General features: G+C 43.8%; 1 protein-coding gene across 10 annotated transcripts in view; it reads right to left on the bottom strand.

The window, feature by feature from the left end:
- The window catches only part of LOC129826514 (autism susceptibility gene 2 protein-like), a 472,035-nt gene that overhangs the window by 15,358 nt on the left and 440,910 nt on the right, over window positions 1–15,767 (bottom strand). For all 10 annotated transcript variants that reach the window (XM_055887324.1, XM_055887330.1, XM_055887332.1 and 7 more), the window contains 2 exons: window positions 8,707–9,124; window positions 2,247–2,506 (listed from right to left, as the gene is read on the bottom strand). In XM_055887324.1, coding sequence (XP_055743299.1) covers window positions 2,247–2,506; window positions 8,707–9,124 — 678 coding nt within the window. The remainder of the gene's footprint in view (window positions 1–2,246; window positions 2,507–8,706; window positions 9,125–15,767) is intronic.

The raw sequence follows: 15,767 nt of genomic DNA, 5'->3' as shown, positions 1-15,767 counted from the left end.
GCGGTTGAGGGCGGTGCAGTTGCCATACCAGGCGGTGATACAGCCCGACAGGATGGTCTCGATTGTGCATCTGTAAAAGTTTGTGATTGTTTTAGATGACAAGCCAAATTTCTTCAGCCTCCTGAGATTGAAGAGGCGCTGTTGCGCCTTCTTCACCACGCTGTCTGTGTGGGTGGACCATTTCAGTTTGTCCGTGACATGTACGCCGAGGAACTTAAAACTTTCCACCTTCTCCACTACTGTCCCATCGATGTGGATGGGGGGTGCTCCCTCTGCTGTTTCCTGAAGTCCACGATCATCTCCTTTGTTTTGTTGACGTTGAGTGAGAGGTTATTTTCCTGACACCACACTCCAAGGGCCCTCACCTCGCAGTGGCAGACCACGTGTAACAACACCTGCACAGGATCGGTACATCCGAACATCACACCTGCGGGACAGGTACAGGATGGCAACAACAACTGCCCGAGTTACACCAGGAACGCACAATCCCTCCATCAGTGCTCAGACTGTCCGCAATAGGCTGAGAGAGGCTGGACTGAGGGCTTGTAGGCCTGTTGTAAGGCAGGTCCTCACCAGACATCACCGGCAACGACATTGCCTATGGGCACAAACCCACCGTCGCTGGACCAGACAGGACTGGCAAAAAGTGCTCTTCACTGACAAGTCGCGGTTTTGTCTCACCAGGAGTGATGGTCGGATTCGCGTTTATCGCCGAAGGAATGATCGTTACACCGATGGCTGTACGCTGGAGCGGGATCGATTTGGAGGGTCCGTCATGGTCTGGGGTGGTGTGTCACAGCATCATCGGACTGAGCTTGTTGTCATTGCAGGCAATCTCAATGCTGTGCGTTACAGGGAAGACATTCTCCTCCCTCATGTGGTATTCTTCCTGTAGGCTCATCCTGACATGACCCTCCAGCATGACAATGCCACCAGCCATACTGCTCGTTCTGTGCGTGATTTCCTGCAAGGCAGAAATGTCAGTGTTCTGCCATGGCCAGTGAAGAGCCCGGATCTAAATCCCATTGAGCACTTCTGGGACCTGTTGGATCGGGGGGTGAGGGCTAGTGCCATTCCCCCCAGAAATATCCGGGAACTTGCAGGTGCCTTGGTGGAAGAGCTGGTGGTGATTGATTTTGACCCCCCCTTTGTTCAGGGACACATTATTCCATTTCTGTTAGTCACATGTCTGTGGAACTTGTTCAGCTTATGTCTCAGTTGTTGAATCTTGTTATGTTCATACAAATATTTACACGTTAAGTTTGCTGAAAATAAAGTTGACAGTGAGAGGACGTTTCTTTTTTTGCTGAGTTTAGTAATTTAATTACATTTTGCTGTAGCTTGGTGGTAGTTGAACTAAATTCCAATCTTGGTAGTGTTTCACTAGTTATTTACTTTTTGCCATGTACAGTAGTGATGTAGTTAACTACTGGAACTACACATTACTTTTTTTTGCCAAAATAAAATATAGGTGGGTGCAGTAGGCAAGAATTTCCTTTCTTTTTCGGCATCAGACCTGCCTAATTCTCACTTGAAACATAGTTTTTGTGTTTAATAGGCTAAATTACACATTCTGTTAACATCTGACTCCAGAGTGATCTGTTCTTGCAATAGTGTAGCTCAACATCTTCCATTGAGAATTAATTGGTTGCTTGGTAAACTATATTTTCAAAGTAACTGCCCCAACACTGGTTTCAGGTCAATGTAACCTGGTATGTTAACATCTACTTAATATCACATAATTAACTTTTATTCCCTCTGTACTTGGATGCTTTTACTGTACAGTTGGGTTTACATTTCTGCAACAATTGACTTTAAAATCACATTAGATTGTTACTTTGGCTGAATTGCTACTTAATGTTACAGAATAGCCCTTTGTTCTCAAATGTCCCATTAGATCATTACCATTACCTATTATTACCTCTACTACTTGTTATTTTTTACTCTTACATTTATTATATTGATTAACGTTCTGCTTTGTTGAGGGAGCTAGCGCATAAGCATTTTGCTTCACCTTTTATACCTGCTGTAAACTGTGTATGTGACAAATAAAATGTGATTTGATTTATTATTAATTTATAAAGAGAACAGGTCACAAATAACTGTTGAGCAAAGTCTAAGAAAACATATTAGTACTACAAGGAGAATACACACATAGCTGAACGTGTCCAGTTTCTACACTCTCGCTGCCAAGACAGGCAGACGGACTAGCCTTGCTACCAGAGATGTCAGGAGGGCAATCTTACCTGGGTAGGGGGTGCCAGCAGGGTGCCCAGGGACCACAAGACTGTTAGTGGGTAAGGTCGGAGGTGGCGGCAGTGTGGCGGGGGTTGCGAACATGGCCGGATGGCGATGGGCCGGGCTTCGCAGGGAGGAATAGTGCGAGGTAGAGAGGTTGGCTATGGACAGAGGCAGGGCTGGCGTGGAGGAGGGGAGGCTGCTCAGGTGGTGTGGTGAGGGGGGCAGGTGGTGGTGTTTGGGGAGGCCTGCGCTGCTGCCGCTGTGACTGTAGAGAAGACAGAAAGAAAGACCAATGAGTTATATACAGTTGAAGTCGGAAGTTTACATACACCTTAGCCAAATACATTTAAACTCAGTTTTTCACAATTCCTGACATTTAATCCTACTAAAAACCTACTATCCTACTAAAAACTTTTGACCCACTGGGAATGTGATGAAAGAAATAAAAGCTGAAGAAAAAAAAATTGCTCTAATATTATTCTGACATTTCACATTCTGAAAATATATTTACCTAAGACAGGGGGTCTTAGGTAAGTATATTTTAAGAATGTGAAATGTCAGAATAATATTAGAGAGAATTTTTTTTCTTCAGCTTTTATTTCTTTCATCACATTCCCAGTGGGTCAAAAGTTGACATACACTCAATTAGTATTCGGTAGCATTGGCTTTAAAATTGTTTAACTTCACTAGGGTAGGGGGCACTATTTTCACCTCCGGATGAAAAGCGTGCCCAAAGTAAACTGCCTGCTACTCAGGCCCAGAAGCTAGGATATGCATATAATTGGTATATTTGGATAGAAAACACTCTAAAGTTTCCAAAACTGTTAAAATAATGTCTGTGAGTATAACAGAACTGATTTGGCAGGCGAAAACCTGAGAAAAATACATCCAGGAAGTGGGATTATTTTATGTTTGTAGTTTTCTATTGAATGCCATTACAGTATCGATTGACTTAGGACTCAAATTGCACTTCCTATGGTTTCCACTAGATGTCAACAGTCTTTAGAAATAGTTTCAGGCTTGTATTCTGAAAAATGAGAGAGTAAGACCACTCTGAATGAGTGGACCCTACAGTGTCCCAGAGGTTTTTCATGCGCGTGACTCAGAGTGTGCCTTTCTTGTTTACCTTTTATATTGACAACGTTATTGTCCGGTTGAAATATTATCGATTATTTAGGCCAAAAACAACCTGAGGATTGATTATAAACATCATTCGACATGTTTCTACGAACTTTACGGATACTATTTGGATTTTTCGTCTGCCTGTTGTGACTGCGTTTGAGCCTGTGGATTAATGAATTTCTCCTCCACCAAACTTTACAGTTGGCAGTTGGATATAAAGAGGGACTTTATCGAACAAAACAAACATTTATTGAGTAAATGGGAGTCTTGTGAGTGCAACCATATGAAGATCAAAGGTAAGTGATTAGTTTTATCGCTATTTCTGACTTGTGTAACTCCTCTACTTGGCTGGGCGCTGATCTCAGACAATCGCATGGTATGCTTTCGCCGTAAAGCCTTTTTGAAATCTGACACCGTAGTTGGATTAACAAGAAGTTAATCTTCAAACCGATGTATAACACTTGAATGTTTTATGAATTTTTATAATAAGTATTTCTGTTTTTGAATTTGGCGCTCTGCAATTTCACTGGATGTTGGCCAGGTGGGACGCCCACGTACCCTAGTAAGGTTAACTTGGGTCAAACGTTTCTGGTAGCCTTCCACAAGCTTCCCACAATAAGTTGGGTGAATTTTGGCCCATTCCTCATGACAGAGCTGGTTTAACTGAGTCAGGTTTGTAGGCCTCCTTGCTCGCACAAAGTTTTTCAGTTCTGTCCACACATTTTCTATAGGATTGAGGTCAGGGCTTTGTGATGGCCACTCCAATACCTTGACTTTGTTGTCCTTAAGCCATTTTGCCACAACTTTGGAAGCATGCTTGGGGTCATTGTCCATTTGGAAGATCCATTCGCAACCAAGCTTTAACTTCCTGACTGATGTCATGAGATGTTGCTTCCATATATCCACATAATTTTCTTTCCTCATGATGCCATCTATTTTGTGAAGTGCACCAGTCCCTGCAGCAAAGCACCCCCACAACATGATGCTGCCACCCCCATGCTTCAGGGGTTGGGATGGTGTTCTTCGGCTTGCAAGTCTCCCCCTTTTTTCTCCAAACATAACGATGGTCATTATGGCCAAACAGTTCTATTTTTGTTTCATCAGACCAGAGGATATTTCTCCAAAAAGTACGATCTTTGTCCCCACGTGCAAGTTGCAAACCGTAGTCTGGCTTTTTTATGGCGGTTTTGGAGCAGTGGCTTCTTCCTTGCTGAGCAGCCTTTCAGGTTATATTGATATAGGACTCGTTTTACTGTGGATATAGATACTTTTGTACCTGTTTCCTCCAGCATCTTCACAAGGTCCTTTGTTATTTTTTTTGATTGATTTGCACTTTTCTCACCAAAGTACATTCATCTCTAGGAGACAGAACGCGTCTCTTTCCTGAGCGGTATGACAGCTGCGGGTCCCATGGTGTTTATACTAGCATACTATTGTTTGTACAGATGAACGTGGTACCTTCAGGCGTTTGGAAATTGCTCCCAAGGATGAACCAGACTTGTGGAGGTCTACAATTTGTTTTCTGAGGTCTTGGCTGATTTCTTTTGATTTTCCCATGATGTCAAGCAGAGGCACTGAGTTTGAAGGTAGGCCTTGAAATACATCCACATATACACCTCCAATTGACTCAAATTATGTCAATTAGCCTATCAGAAGCTTCTAAAGCCATGACATTGTTTTCTGGAATTTCCCAAGCTGTTTAAAGGCACAGTCAACTAAGTGTAATTAAACTTCTAACCCACTGGAATTGTGATACAGTGAATTATAAGTAAAATAATATGTCTGTAAACAATTGTTGAAAAATTACTTGTGTCATGCACAAAGTAGATGTCCTAACCGACTTGCCAAAACTATAGTTTGTTAAACTTCTCAGGGTTAGGCCCCTTTTCTCTCCACTTCCTGTCTGAATGACATGCCCAAAGTAAACGTCCTGTAGCTCAGGCCCTGAAGCCAGGATATGCATATAATTGGTTACATTGGAAAGAAAGTTTGTAGAAATGTTAAAATAATGTAGGAGAATATAACACAACAGATATGGTAGGAGAAAATCCAAATAATTTTTTTTGAGAGACCATCCTCTTAGAAATTCAAGAGAAAGATCATATTAAAAATTAGCTCCCTGGATGCAATTCCTATGGCTTCCACAGGGTGTCAGCAGTCTATGTTCAAGATTTCAGGCTTGTAACTTCAAAAACGAATGAGAAATATCAGTTTTAGCAGAAGGACACAGTCTTGGAAATTTGTGTTTGCGTTCGCTATGAAGACATTACGCACCTGCTAAAATCGGTTTCCTATTGAACATACAGTGGGGCAAAAAAGTATTTAGTCAGCCACCAATTGTGCAAGTTCTCCCACTTAAAAAATAAGTGGGAGAATAGGTACACTTCAACTAGGTACACTTCAACTATGACAGACAAAATGAGAAAAGAAAATCCAGAAAATCACATTGTAGGATTTTTAATGAATTTATTTGCAAATTATGGTGGAAAATAAGTATTTGGTCAATAACAAAAGTTTCTCAATACTTTGTTATACACCCTTTGTTGGCAATGACAGAGGTCAAACGTTTTCTGTAAGTCTTCACAAGGTTTTCACACACTGTTGCTGTTATTGTGGCCCATTCCTCCATGCAGATCTCCTCTAGAGCAGTGATGTTTTGGGGCTGTTGCTGGGCAACACGGACTTTCAACTCCCTCCAAAGATTTTCTATGGGGTTGAGATCTGGAGACTGGCTAGGCCACTCCAGGACCTTGAAATGCTTCTTACGAAGCCACTCCTTCGTTGCCCGGGCGGTGTGTTTGGGATCATTGTCATGCTGAAAGACCCAGTCACGTTTCATCTTCAATGCCTTTGCTGATGGAAGGAGGTTTTCACTCAAAATCTCACGATACATGGCCCCATTCATTCTTTCCTTTACATGGATCAGTCGTCCTGGTCCCTTTGCAGAAAAACAGGCCCAAAGCATGATGTTTCCACCCCCATGCTTCACAGTAGGTATGGTGTTCTTTGGATGCAACTCAGCATTCTTTGTCCTCCAAACACGACGAGTTGAGTTTTAACCAAAAAGTTCTATTTTGGTTTCATCTGACCACATGACATTCTCCCAATCTTCTTCTGGATCATCCAAATGCTCTCTAGCAAACTTCAGACGGGCCTGAACATGTACTGGTTTAAGCAGGGGGACACATCTGGCACTGCAGGATTTGAGTCCCTGGCGGCGTAGTGTGTTACTGATAGTAGGCTTTGTTACTTTGGTCCCAGCTCTCTGCAGGTCATTCACTAGGTCCCCCCGTGTGGTTCTGTGATTTTTGCTCACCGTTCTTGTGATCATTTTGACCCCACGGGGTGAGATCTTGCGTGGAGCCCCAGATCGAGGGAGATTATCAGTGGTCTTGTATGTCTTCCATTTCCTAATAATTGCTCCCACAGTTGATTTCTTCAAACCAAGCTGCTTACCTATTGCAGATTCAGTCTTCCCAGCCTGGTGCAGGTCTACAATTTTGTTTATGGTGTCCTTTGACAGCTCTTTGGTCTTGGCCATAGTGGAGTTTGGAGTGTGACTGTTTGAGGTTGTGGACAGGTGTCTTTTATACTGATAACAAGTTCAAACAGGTGCAATTAATACAGGTAACGAGTGGAGGACAGAGGAGCCTCTTAAGAAGTTACAGGTCTGTGAGAGCCAGAAATCTTGCTTGTTTTTAGGTGACCAAATACTTATTTTCCACCATAATTTGCAAATAAATTCAAAAAAAATCCTACAATGTGATTTTCTGATTTTTTTCTTTCTAATTTTGTCTGTCATAGTTGAAGTGTACCTATGATGAAAATTACAGTCCTCTCTCATCTTTTTAAGTGGGAGAACTTGCACAATTGGTGGCTGACTAAATACTTTTTTGCCCCACTATACTTCTTTCCGTAAGAAATATAATAGTTTGATTACATTTTAGGGTATCTGAGGAGTGAATAGAAACATATTTTGACTTGTTGAAACAAAGTTTAGGGGTAGATTTTCGGATTCCTTTCTCTGCATGTTGAACGAGTGGATTACTCAAATCGATGGCGCCAACTAAACGGGCGTTTTGGGATATACAGAAGGATTTTAACAAAATGACAGTACATGTTATAGCTTGGACCCTTTGGATGACAAATCAGAGGAAGATTTTCAAAAAGTAAGTGAATATTTAATCGTTATTTGTGAATGTATGAAACCTGTGCTAGTGGAAAAATATTTTGATGTGGGGCGCTGTCCTCAAACAATCGCTTGGCATGTTTTCGCTTTAATAGCTACTGTAAATCTGACAGTGCAGTTAGATTAACAAGAATTTAAGCTTTCAACCGATATAAGACACTTAATATGTACATAAATATTTAAAATCCATATTATTTATGATTATTTATTTGAATTGTGCTCCCTCCAGTTTCACCGGAAGTTGGGACCCCTAGCCCTAAGAATTAACAATACATTTGTGGAGTGGTTGAAAAACGAGTTTTAATGACTCCAACCTAAATGTATGTAAACTTCCGACTTCAACTGTTGATTCTGGATTCAGTGAATTTGAGTGGGTTTATTACATGACTGGAAGCTGTGTCTATGAATTCTGAGAATGTATGTGTATATGTGATGTGCTGATCTGAAATTCCATTTTGAGTATACAAGATAACGACTATTGTTTTAGCTTGGATTAATTCAGCCTGTTTTGAGGATGAAATTGGGTCATTAGACGATGTCACCTAGGTCATATTTTCGAACATTAGATAGCACATTGTAGCCAAACTACTTTCGAGCTATCCCGTTACCCTTTGCTAGATACCTGACAGATCAGTGCAGGTGGAATCAACACTCTATCTGACGTAAGTCAATGAGGTATTGTATCATATATAAGCATGGTATAAAGTATAAGAAGACTGCTAGGCATAACTAAACAGACCCAGATCATGTAAGAGAGCTAGGCATAACTAAACAGACCCAGATCATGTAAGAGAGCTAGGCATAACTAAACAGACCCAGATCATGTAAGAGAGCTAGGCATAACTAAACAGACCCAGATCATGTAAGAGAGCTAGGCATAACTAAACAGACCCAGATCATGTAAGAGAGCTAGGCATAACTAAACAGACCCAGATCATGTTAGAGAGCTAGGCATAGCTAAACAGACCCATATCATGTAAGAGAGCTAGGCATAACTAAACAGACCCAGATCATGTAAGAGAGCTAGGCATAACTAAACAGACCCAGATCATGTAAGAGAGCTAGGCATAACTAAACAGACCCAGATCATGTAAGAGAACTAGGCATAACTAAACAGACCCAGAGCATACGGATAAGATGTGGTCCTACTGTACCTGATGTCGTGCAGGCTGTTGTACTGCAGTGGGTGATGATGGTGATGTTGGTGGCTGATGAGAGGCCTGGCGTGGTGTTGGTGCTGGGGGAGAGGGAGCGAGACAGGGACCCGGTGCTCCTGGAGAGAGTTGGGCCGGGCCCTAAGCAGGGGAGGGGTGGGGATGGGCAGCGCCCGGTCTGACTCTCTCTTGATGAGGAGGGGGGGCGGGGAGGAGAGCCGCACCCTTGGGAGGAGCTGAGGGGGGGCTGCCGCGGTGGCAGAGGGGGCAGGGGAGCCCGTAGGCGGGGAGGCCGGGGTGGGGCTGGACACACGCGGGGTGAAGGACACCTCGTTACTCTGCTCCTGGCTACGCTGGAGCCCTGATACTTTGGCCGAGCTGACAGCCTTGGACTCTGGATTCTCATTCGTCGTCACACCTGCAGAGACAAAGAGACAACGAACGTTAAGGGAGGATGTAGATATACCATTGCCTGGTGTAATGAAAAAGCTGGGAGAAGTGTCTGTCTAACTGTTATTGAGAACCATGTGGTATGTTGGTCCAGAAGAAAAAGAAAAGCTAATACACTACATGACCAAAAGTATGTGGACACCTGCTCGTCGAACATCTCATTTCAAAATCATGGGCATTAATATGGAGTTGCTTGCCCCTTTGCTGCTATCACTATTCTGGGAAGGGTTTCCACTAGGTGTTGGAACATTGCTGCGGGGACTTGCTTCCATTCAGTCACAAGAACATTATAGAGGTCGGACACTGAACCTGGCTCGCAGTCGGCGTTCCAATTAATCATAAAGGTGTTTGAAGGGTTGAGGTCAAGCCTCTGGACAGGCCAGTCAAGTTCTTCCACACCGATCTCAGCAAACCATTTCTGTATGGACCTCGCTTTGTGCATGGGGGCATTGCCATGCTGAAACAGGAAAATGCCTTCCCTAAACTGTTGCCACAAAGTTAGGAGCACAGAATCGTCTAGAATGTCATTGTATGCTGTAGCGTTAAGATTTCCCTTCACTGGAACTAGGGGGACTAGCCAGAACCATGAAAAACAGCCCCAGACCATTATTCCTCCTCCACCAAACTTTACAGTTGGCACTATACATTGGGTCAGGTAGTGTTCTCCTGGCATCCGCCAAACCCAGATTCATCCGTCGGACTGCCAGATGGGGAAGCGTAATTCATCACTCCAGAGAACGTGTTTCCACTGCTCCAGAGTCCAATGGCGGCGAGCTTTACACTACTCCAGCCGAAGCGTGGCATGGTGATCTTAGGCTTGTGTACGGCTGCTTTAAGCTCCCGACAAACAGTTTTTGTGCTGACGTTGCTTCCAGAGACAGTTTGGAACTCGGTAGTGAGAACAGATGACCGAGGATAGATGATTTTTACGTGCTACATGCTTCAGCACTCGGTGGTCCCGTTCTGGGAGTTTGTGTGGCCTACCTCTTTGCTGCTGAGCCGCTGTTGCTCCTAGACATTTCCACGTCACAATAACAGCACTTACAGTTGACCGGGGCAGCTCTAGTAGGGCAGATATTTGATGAACTGACTTGTTGGAAAGGTCACTGAGCTCTTCAGTAAGGCCATTGTACTGCCAATGTTTGTCAATGGAGATTGCATGGCTGTGTGCTTGATTTTATACACCTGTCAGCAACGGGTGTGGCTGAAATAGCTGAATCCACTAATTTGAAGGGGTGTCCACATACTTTTGTATATATAGTGTATCTGCCTGCCTCCCCTGTCCCCTCCCCTCTCTCCCTCACCGTACTGCCTCTACACGTCTCCTACCCAAGGATCCCTTTTTCTTTCCCTCCCTAGGTTTTATGAAGTGTTTAATCAGGTCATTTTCATGCTTGACTATAATCAGATGATCCAATTTCTGCGAGCGATCCAGTCAGTATGAATAAATCACACCTAATTAAAGTTAAATGCCACTACTATTCAGGGCTTTGCTGAGCACACAATCTGGCATGAAATAATTATGTTTCAATTGTGCTGTGAAAAGAGATCACGGCCCCTTATCATGGCCTTGTTGCGTCTTCACCCCACAGATCTTTCAAGGGATTTCTAAAGCTGTAGGCTACAGCCAAACACTTTGAACCCAGCCAGCTACTTCATCTGGATCCCCGGGAAGACACAGAGCTTTTATAACAAGGAGAATTCCAATGAATTTCCATATTCAGTACCAAGAGCATAACATTTTAATGGGCTACAATGTTTCTACTAAATAAATAATGCCACAGAGAACATAAATCTCAAGGAGGCTTTAATTGGAATCTATTGACAAAAAGCCCTGCTCGAGAAAATGGTGGCTGACAGAACAAGTTATAGTAGTGATAAAGGCATATTTCATGTGTATTCCTGACCACAGTCAGCTCTCTTCATTACAAAATGCAGGGTGAATGGAATATGCCTAACCAAGACAGTGGTAGCAGCATTAAACCTAAAATATAGGTTTCAAATGAGCAAATCAGCAGGGAAGTGGAATCCCTCTGAATACAGAAATATCACCTGCAAGTAAAGAGAACAAATATTAAAGAGGAAAGAGAAAATGGAGAGACAGATTGAAATAGAGGGAAAGAAAGAAAGACAGACTGGGACAGAATGGCCCTTTAATCATCTCTAACTTCTGCCTCTAATGCAGCAGAGGTTCAAGAAGGCTTACTAGAGCCTCAATTAAGCATCTCCATGGGAGTCTCAGAGCGCCGCAGAGAGCAGCCAGTGACAAATGAGAGCTAGCCTACTGCCTTTAGCAGCTAGTGAGAGCTCAGCTCCTCAGCTCCTCTCAGCTCCTCAGAGCAGGCAGACTCCTAATGGAATATCCAGGGCTTAATAGAACCCGCTTAATCTTCCAAAGATTCTAACGCCCATAAAAGGGTAATAAAACGTTGTATGGAGATTTTAAACACGTTCCCCCTTCGCCTTTACAGGATCAGCGGGGGAGGCAAAGGTGTCACGACTTCCAAATGAATTCAGGTCTGGGTATAATAATACGGCTTTATTATAAAAAGGATCTTAAATAAGGATTCCTTGTCTGGGTGGGCCGAGAGAGAGCGAGAGAGAGATAGAGAAAATGAGAGAGAGGCAAATAATTATCTGTCGAAATGTCGCCCTTCGCTGACGTTGCCGTGGAAACCCCTCTCTTTCCTAGACACATTGTGGAGGAAGGAAGCCAATAGGACGGCTGAGGCTGTAATACTGAGGACACAATGAGCGGTGGTGGGTTATCTTAATGATGATTATAATGGGGTGTAATGGAGGCAGGGGGGACCTGATGTGTCAGCCTGAGATTCTCTATCTCCTCATTAAAACAGTTCGCCAGACTAGACCAGGCCGAGGGAGGGGCCGTACACTTCACACGCGCACACACACACAGCCAGGTTCTGCCTTCTCATTCTAATGAAGGGCAGGATCTGATTGTGAATGTGTTATGGTCACATTAAAATCCCTATTACTGTCTGGTATGCCTAGGGGCTGATGGTAACATGGTATGCTATCATACATGGCTCTCAGCTACTATCTGGTTCATACTGTGTTGAGCATATCCCTACAGCAAACACACAGAGACATGAGAAGTGATCCATCAACAGAACAACATGTTAGTTATTGTTGAGAATGTACCAATCCCATAACAAGTTTAGATTCTATTCTTGTCTGATGGTAAAGCGAGGGCCTGGTGGTATCCAAGTGACAGGGATTCTTCTCTGACATGTTTCATCACAGGGATTAAGGCTGTTACAATAACATTTCAATTGGTAATACTTACCTACCGCCCAAAGCAACATTTCACTGTTAATACTGTCACCGCCCAAAGCAACTAACAGCTCTCCTTGCAACTGAATCTGATGACTGTCAACTGTAGTTCCACAGTCAATCACAACCATCAGGTTTACACTTCTCCTTCATCTCTCAGGACAAAATGTTATCTTCCTGAAAAATCCCACAACTTCATTCAGCAGGCAAGCCAAACTGCACCAATAAACATCTGAGATAGTCATTCAAATTAAGCCGTAACATGGGTACAAAAACATGAAAACACATGGAACAGATGGAGAGAAAGCCGTGCTTGAGGACAGCCCCACTGTGTATGTCCTAGGCCTGGTTAGGGCTCGAGGAGACAGTGATACTCCCGTATTCAGTGCACGGGAGGTCAGGGACAATTCATCGGTTAGTGCACAATTTGACAGTGACACTCCCTTGGGGAGTGTTGGCATCACTGTTCACCAGATGACATTTCAGGACACTATTGATCTTTCTATAGTTGTTCCTGTGGCCTGCGTACTCTGGGGATTTGGTGTGGCACTGAGAGAAGGGAGGAGGGGATGGAGGGAGGAATGAGGGATGGAGGGAGGGGGTGGATGAATGGATGGAGAGACAAATGGATGGATGAAGAGAGGGAAAGAGGGATAGATGGAGGGAGGGAGAAAGGGACACCAGATGGACGACAGGCTTCAGGACACCCCCTCTGTGACTGATGTGTCCATCGGGGACGAGGGTGAACTCTGTGACCCCTAGGGTCATTCCACAGCTGTCCTGTCTCTGACACCCTTCACATCTGACCCTCTCTGTCCCCCTGGAACATCTGGCCACCACTCCTCTCCCCTCCATCCCTCCCTCTACACTGACAAGGTTCGTTCCAAACTGCACCCTATTCCCTTTACAGTGCACTACTTTTGACCATATCCCTATGGGCCCTGGTCAAAAGTAGTGAACTATATAGAGACAAGGGTGTGATTTGGAACGCATCCAGAGAGACAGAGCGGGCAGATGGTCTGTGCCTCCAGCAACCAGAGCCATCAATAAAGGATTAGGTGGTCCATCATGACACCATGTCTCCTCACAGAGAGAGACCATTATGTCAGTCTGAGGAGATTGACTGATAGTTGTTGAGTCTTGGATGTTTTACATGTAAATGCAGGTTGTGCATTACTTTTATTTATTTTTACCCTACCAGCCCGCCCCTGATTACAGCAGACTAACGGACAAAATGTTTTGCCCACATGTACGGTACATGAAGTTAAATAATTACACATACAGTATATTCCAAATTTCCTCAAGTGCTGAATTTTCACACACAGCGGCCAATCCACCATTCATTCTGATGTTAACTCCAACCTTCCAATGTCCACAGACTAACCAATCTTTCCCAGTATAATACAATTTTGCTATTTCCTTTTGCAATACATTCCTCCATTTTACTGTGATGTCTTACAAGGGTCTGAACCTCCCTATTTGTACCATTTCTACTGATATTGCCCTAAAAATGAATACTTTACCAAGAGTATAATGGTATTTCCCATTGACTGATCGTGCATGACTTACTTCACATAAACCCCTCTCCTCTTGGGGAGAATAGGATGTGAATAAGAGGTTGTCCATAATCAATTATCAATGAACAATATACATGAGGATTTCAATGAAACAACAACAGACCATTGAGAGCCAAAGCAGTTCTACTGTGTGCGCATATAATTACTATTTTTGCATCCAAACATATTGGTTAACTTTAGTAGATACCCAAAAGAAGGATGACTTGCGAATAATAGAAAATAACCCTTTGTCAACGCTTTGCCATTTATTTCAGGCACACCTGGGATGGCCACCTGCAAACGAGCCCGACGTCCCTCTGGATTAGATATCTAAATCATGTCCTAATTCAGTCGCCAACCAAACCATCACTCATGCAAATCAGAGAGGTGTATGAATAACCTGGCCACCACAGCCACCACCGCCAGTATATGCAGTACAACCAAGAGAGAGGGGGAGAAATAAACCTGTATGCAAATAAAGTTTTAAAGTTAGAACATAGGGGTATGTAAATTCTCTCCATCATGACCAGAGGCCATTGAAGCCTGGCGCTGTGAAAAGAGAGAAAAGATCCAAGCCACCCCAGTCATCGCAGTCACCTCGCCCATCGGGCGTTCTCATTTACAAGGCAAACTCTGTGGTTCGCTCACACCACATCATCACTTTATCAGAACATAAACAGTCTGGGACGTCCACAAAAAAAAGGATATATCAAAAATAAATAAATAAATAAAGTGACGAGTCTCCTGAAGAAGTTGGAGGAGGCAGACGGTTCTGTAGAAATCACACTCCACCTTGATCTCCCTTCCAGCTTGGCACTGTTCTAACAGGAAACTTTCCTGTTTCTCAGTAGTGGAATTCACAACGTTGGGCTTTTTCTTCTTTGACCTCTCTAGCGTCTGTCTGTGCATGCCAAGGCCTAGCTACCTCTAGCTCACGACTGAGTGGCTGTGGAAAATGACTAAAACGGGTACTGGCAGGAGACAGGAAACCCACGCAGTCTTGGAAATCAACACCTCATTGCTGCCTGCCTGCCTGCCTGCGAGCCATTCTGTGTTACAAGAAGAAAAACAGAAAGAGGCGGAGTGGTTTGATCTAAATGATTTTGGAGGATAATGGGAGGCCGGCTAGCTGAGTAGCAGCAAATCGTCACGTTAATAATCAAATCCCAGCGAAATTTGCGATGGTCAGTTCTCTCATCCTCACACTATTTAATCTGCCTGGGAGCGTTTGGAATGGCGTTTAGTGGGAGGCCAAGGCAATGCTTTGTGAAATCACTCAGAGATGTTAATGGGAAATGAACAGGGAGAGGCTGCCAAGATATCTAGAAAGTGGGGACAGCTGGCGTGTTTCAATTAGTTCTGTCCATTGCAGCTGACAAAAGGACTCGGATGGCAACAGAATGGGATGGGTGTGAAGCTGTAACACGTTTACTGTCAAAGCCTGCACATCCACTGTGGGCACCTAATGTTAATTTGGAAGAGCAGGGCTGGGCTGGCAGCCCTGTCTGGTATGAATCAGTGTCTCTGTTTCTGCATGCTGGGCTTGGATTCAAATCCACATGGACATATGTGGCACCAGGCATATGCCATCTTCTCCTGTGGCACGTGATTGCTGTCGAAGGGGGTGATGCAGATTAGCAACTTCTGGAAAAACTCACAGAGGTCTCTGAAATGAGGTGTTCTGGTCCCCCTTGGTCAGTTCAGAGAAATGATCAGAGACCACTATGTTGATAAATGTGTCTGTTTTTAAAAAATATATAT

Source organism: Salvelinus fontinalis, chromosome 28, assembly GCF_029448725.1.
Source record: "Salvelinus fontinalis isolate EN_2023a chromosome 28, ASM2944872v1, whole genome shotgun sequence".
Classification (NCBI taxonomy): Eukaryota; Metazoa; Chordata; class Actinopteri; order Salmoniformes; family Salmonidae; genus Salvelinus; species Salvelinus fontinalis.
The sequence above is the reverse complement of the archived record's forward strand: the minus strand, read 5'-3'. Positions and strand labels throughout refer to the sequence as shown.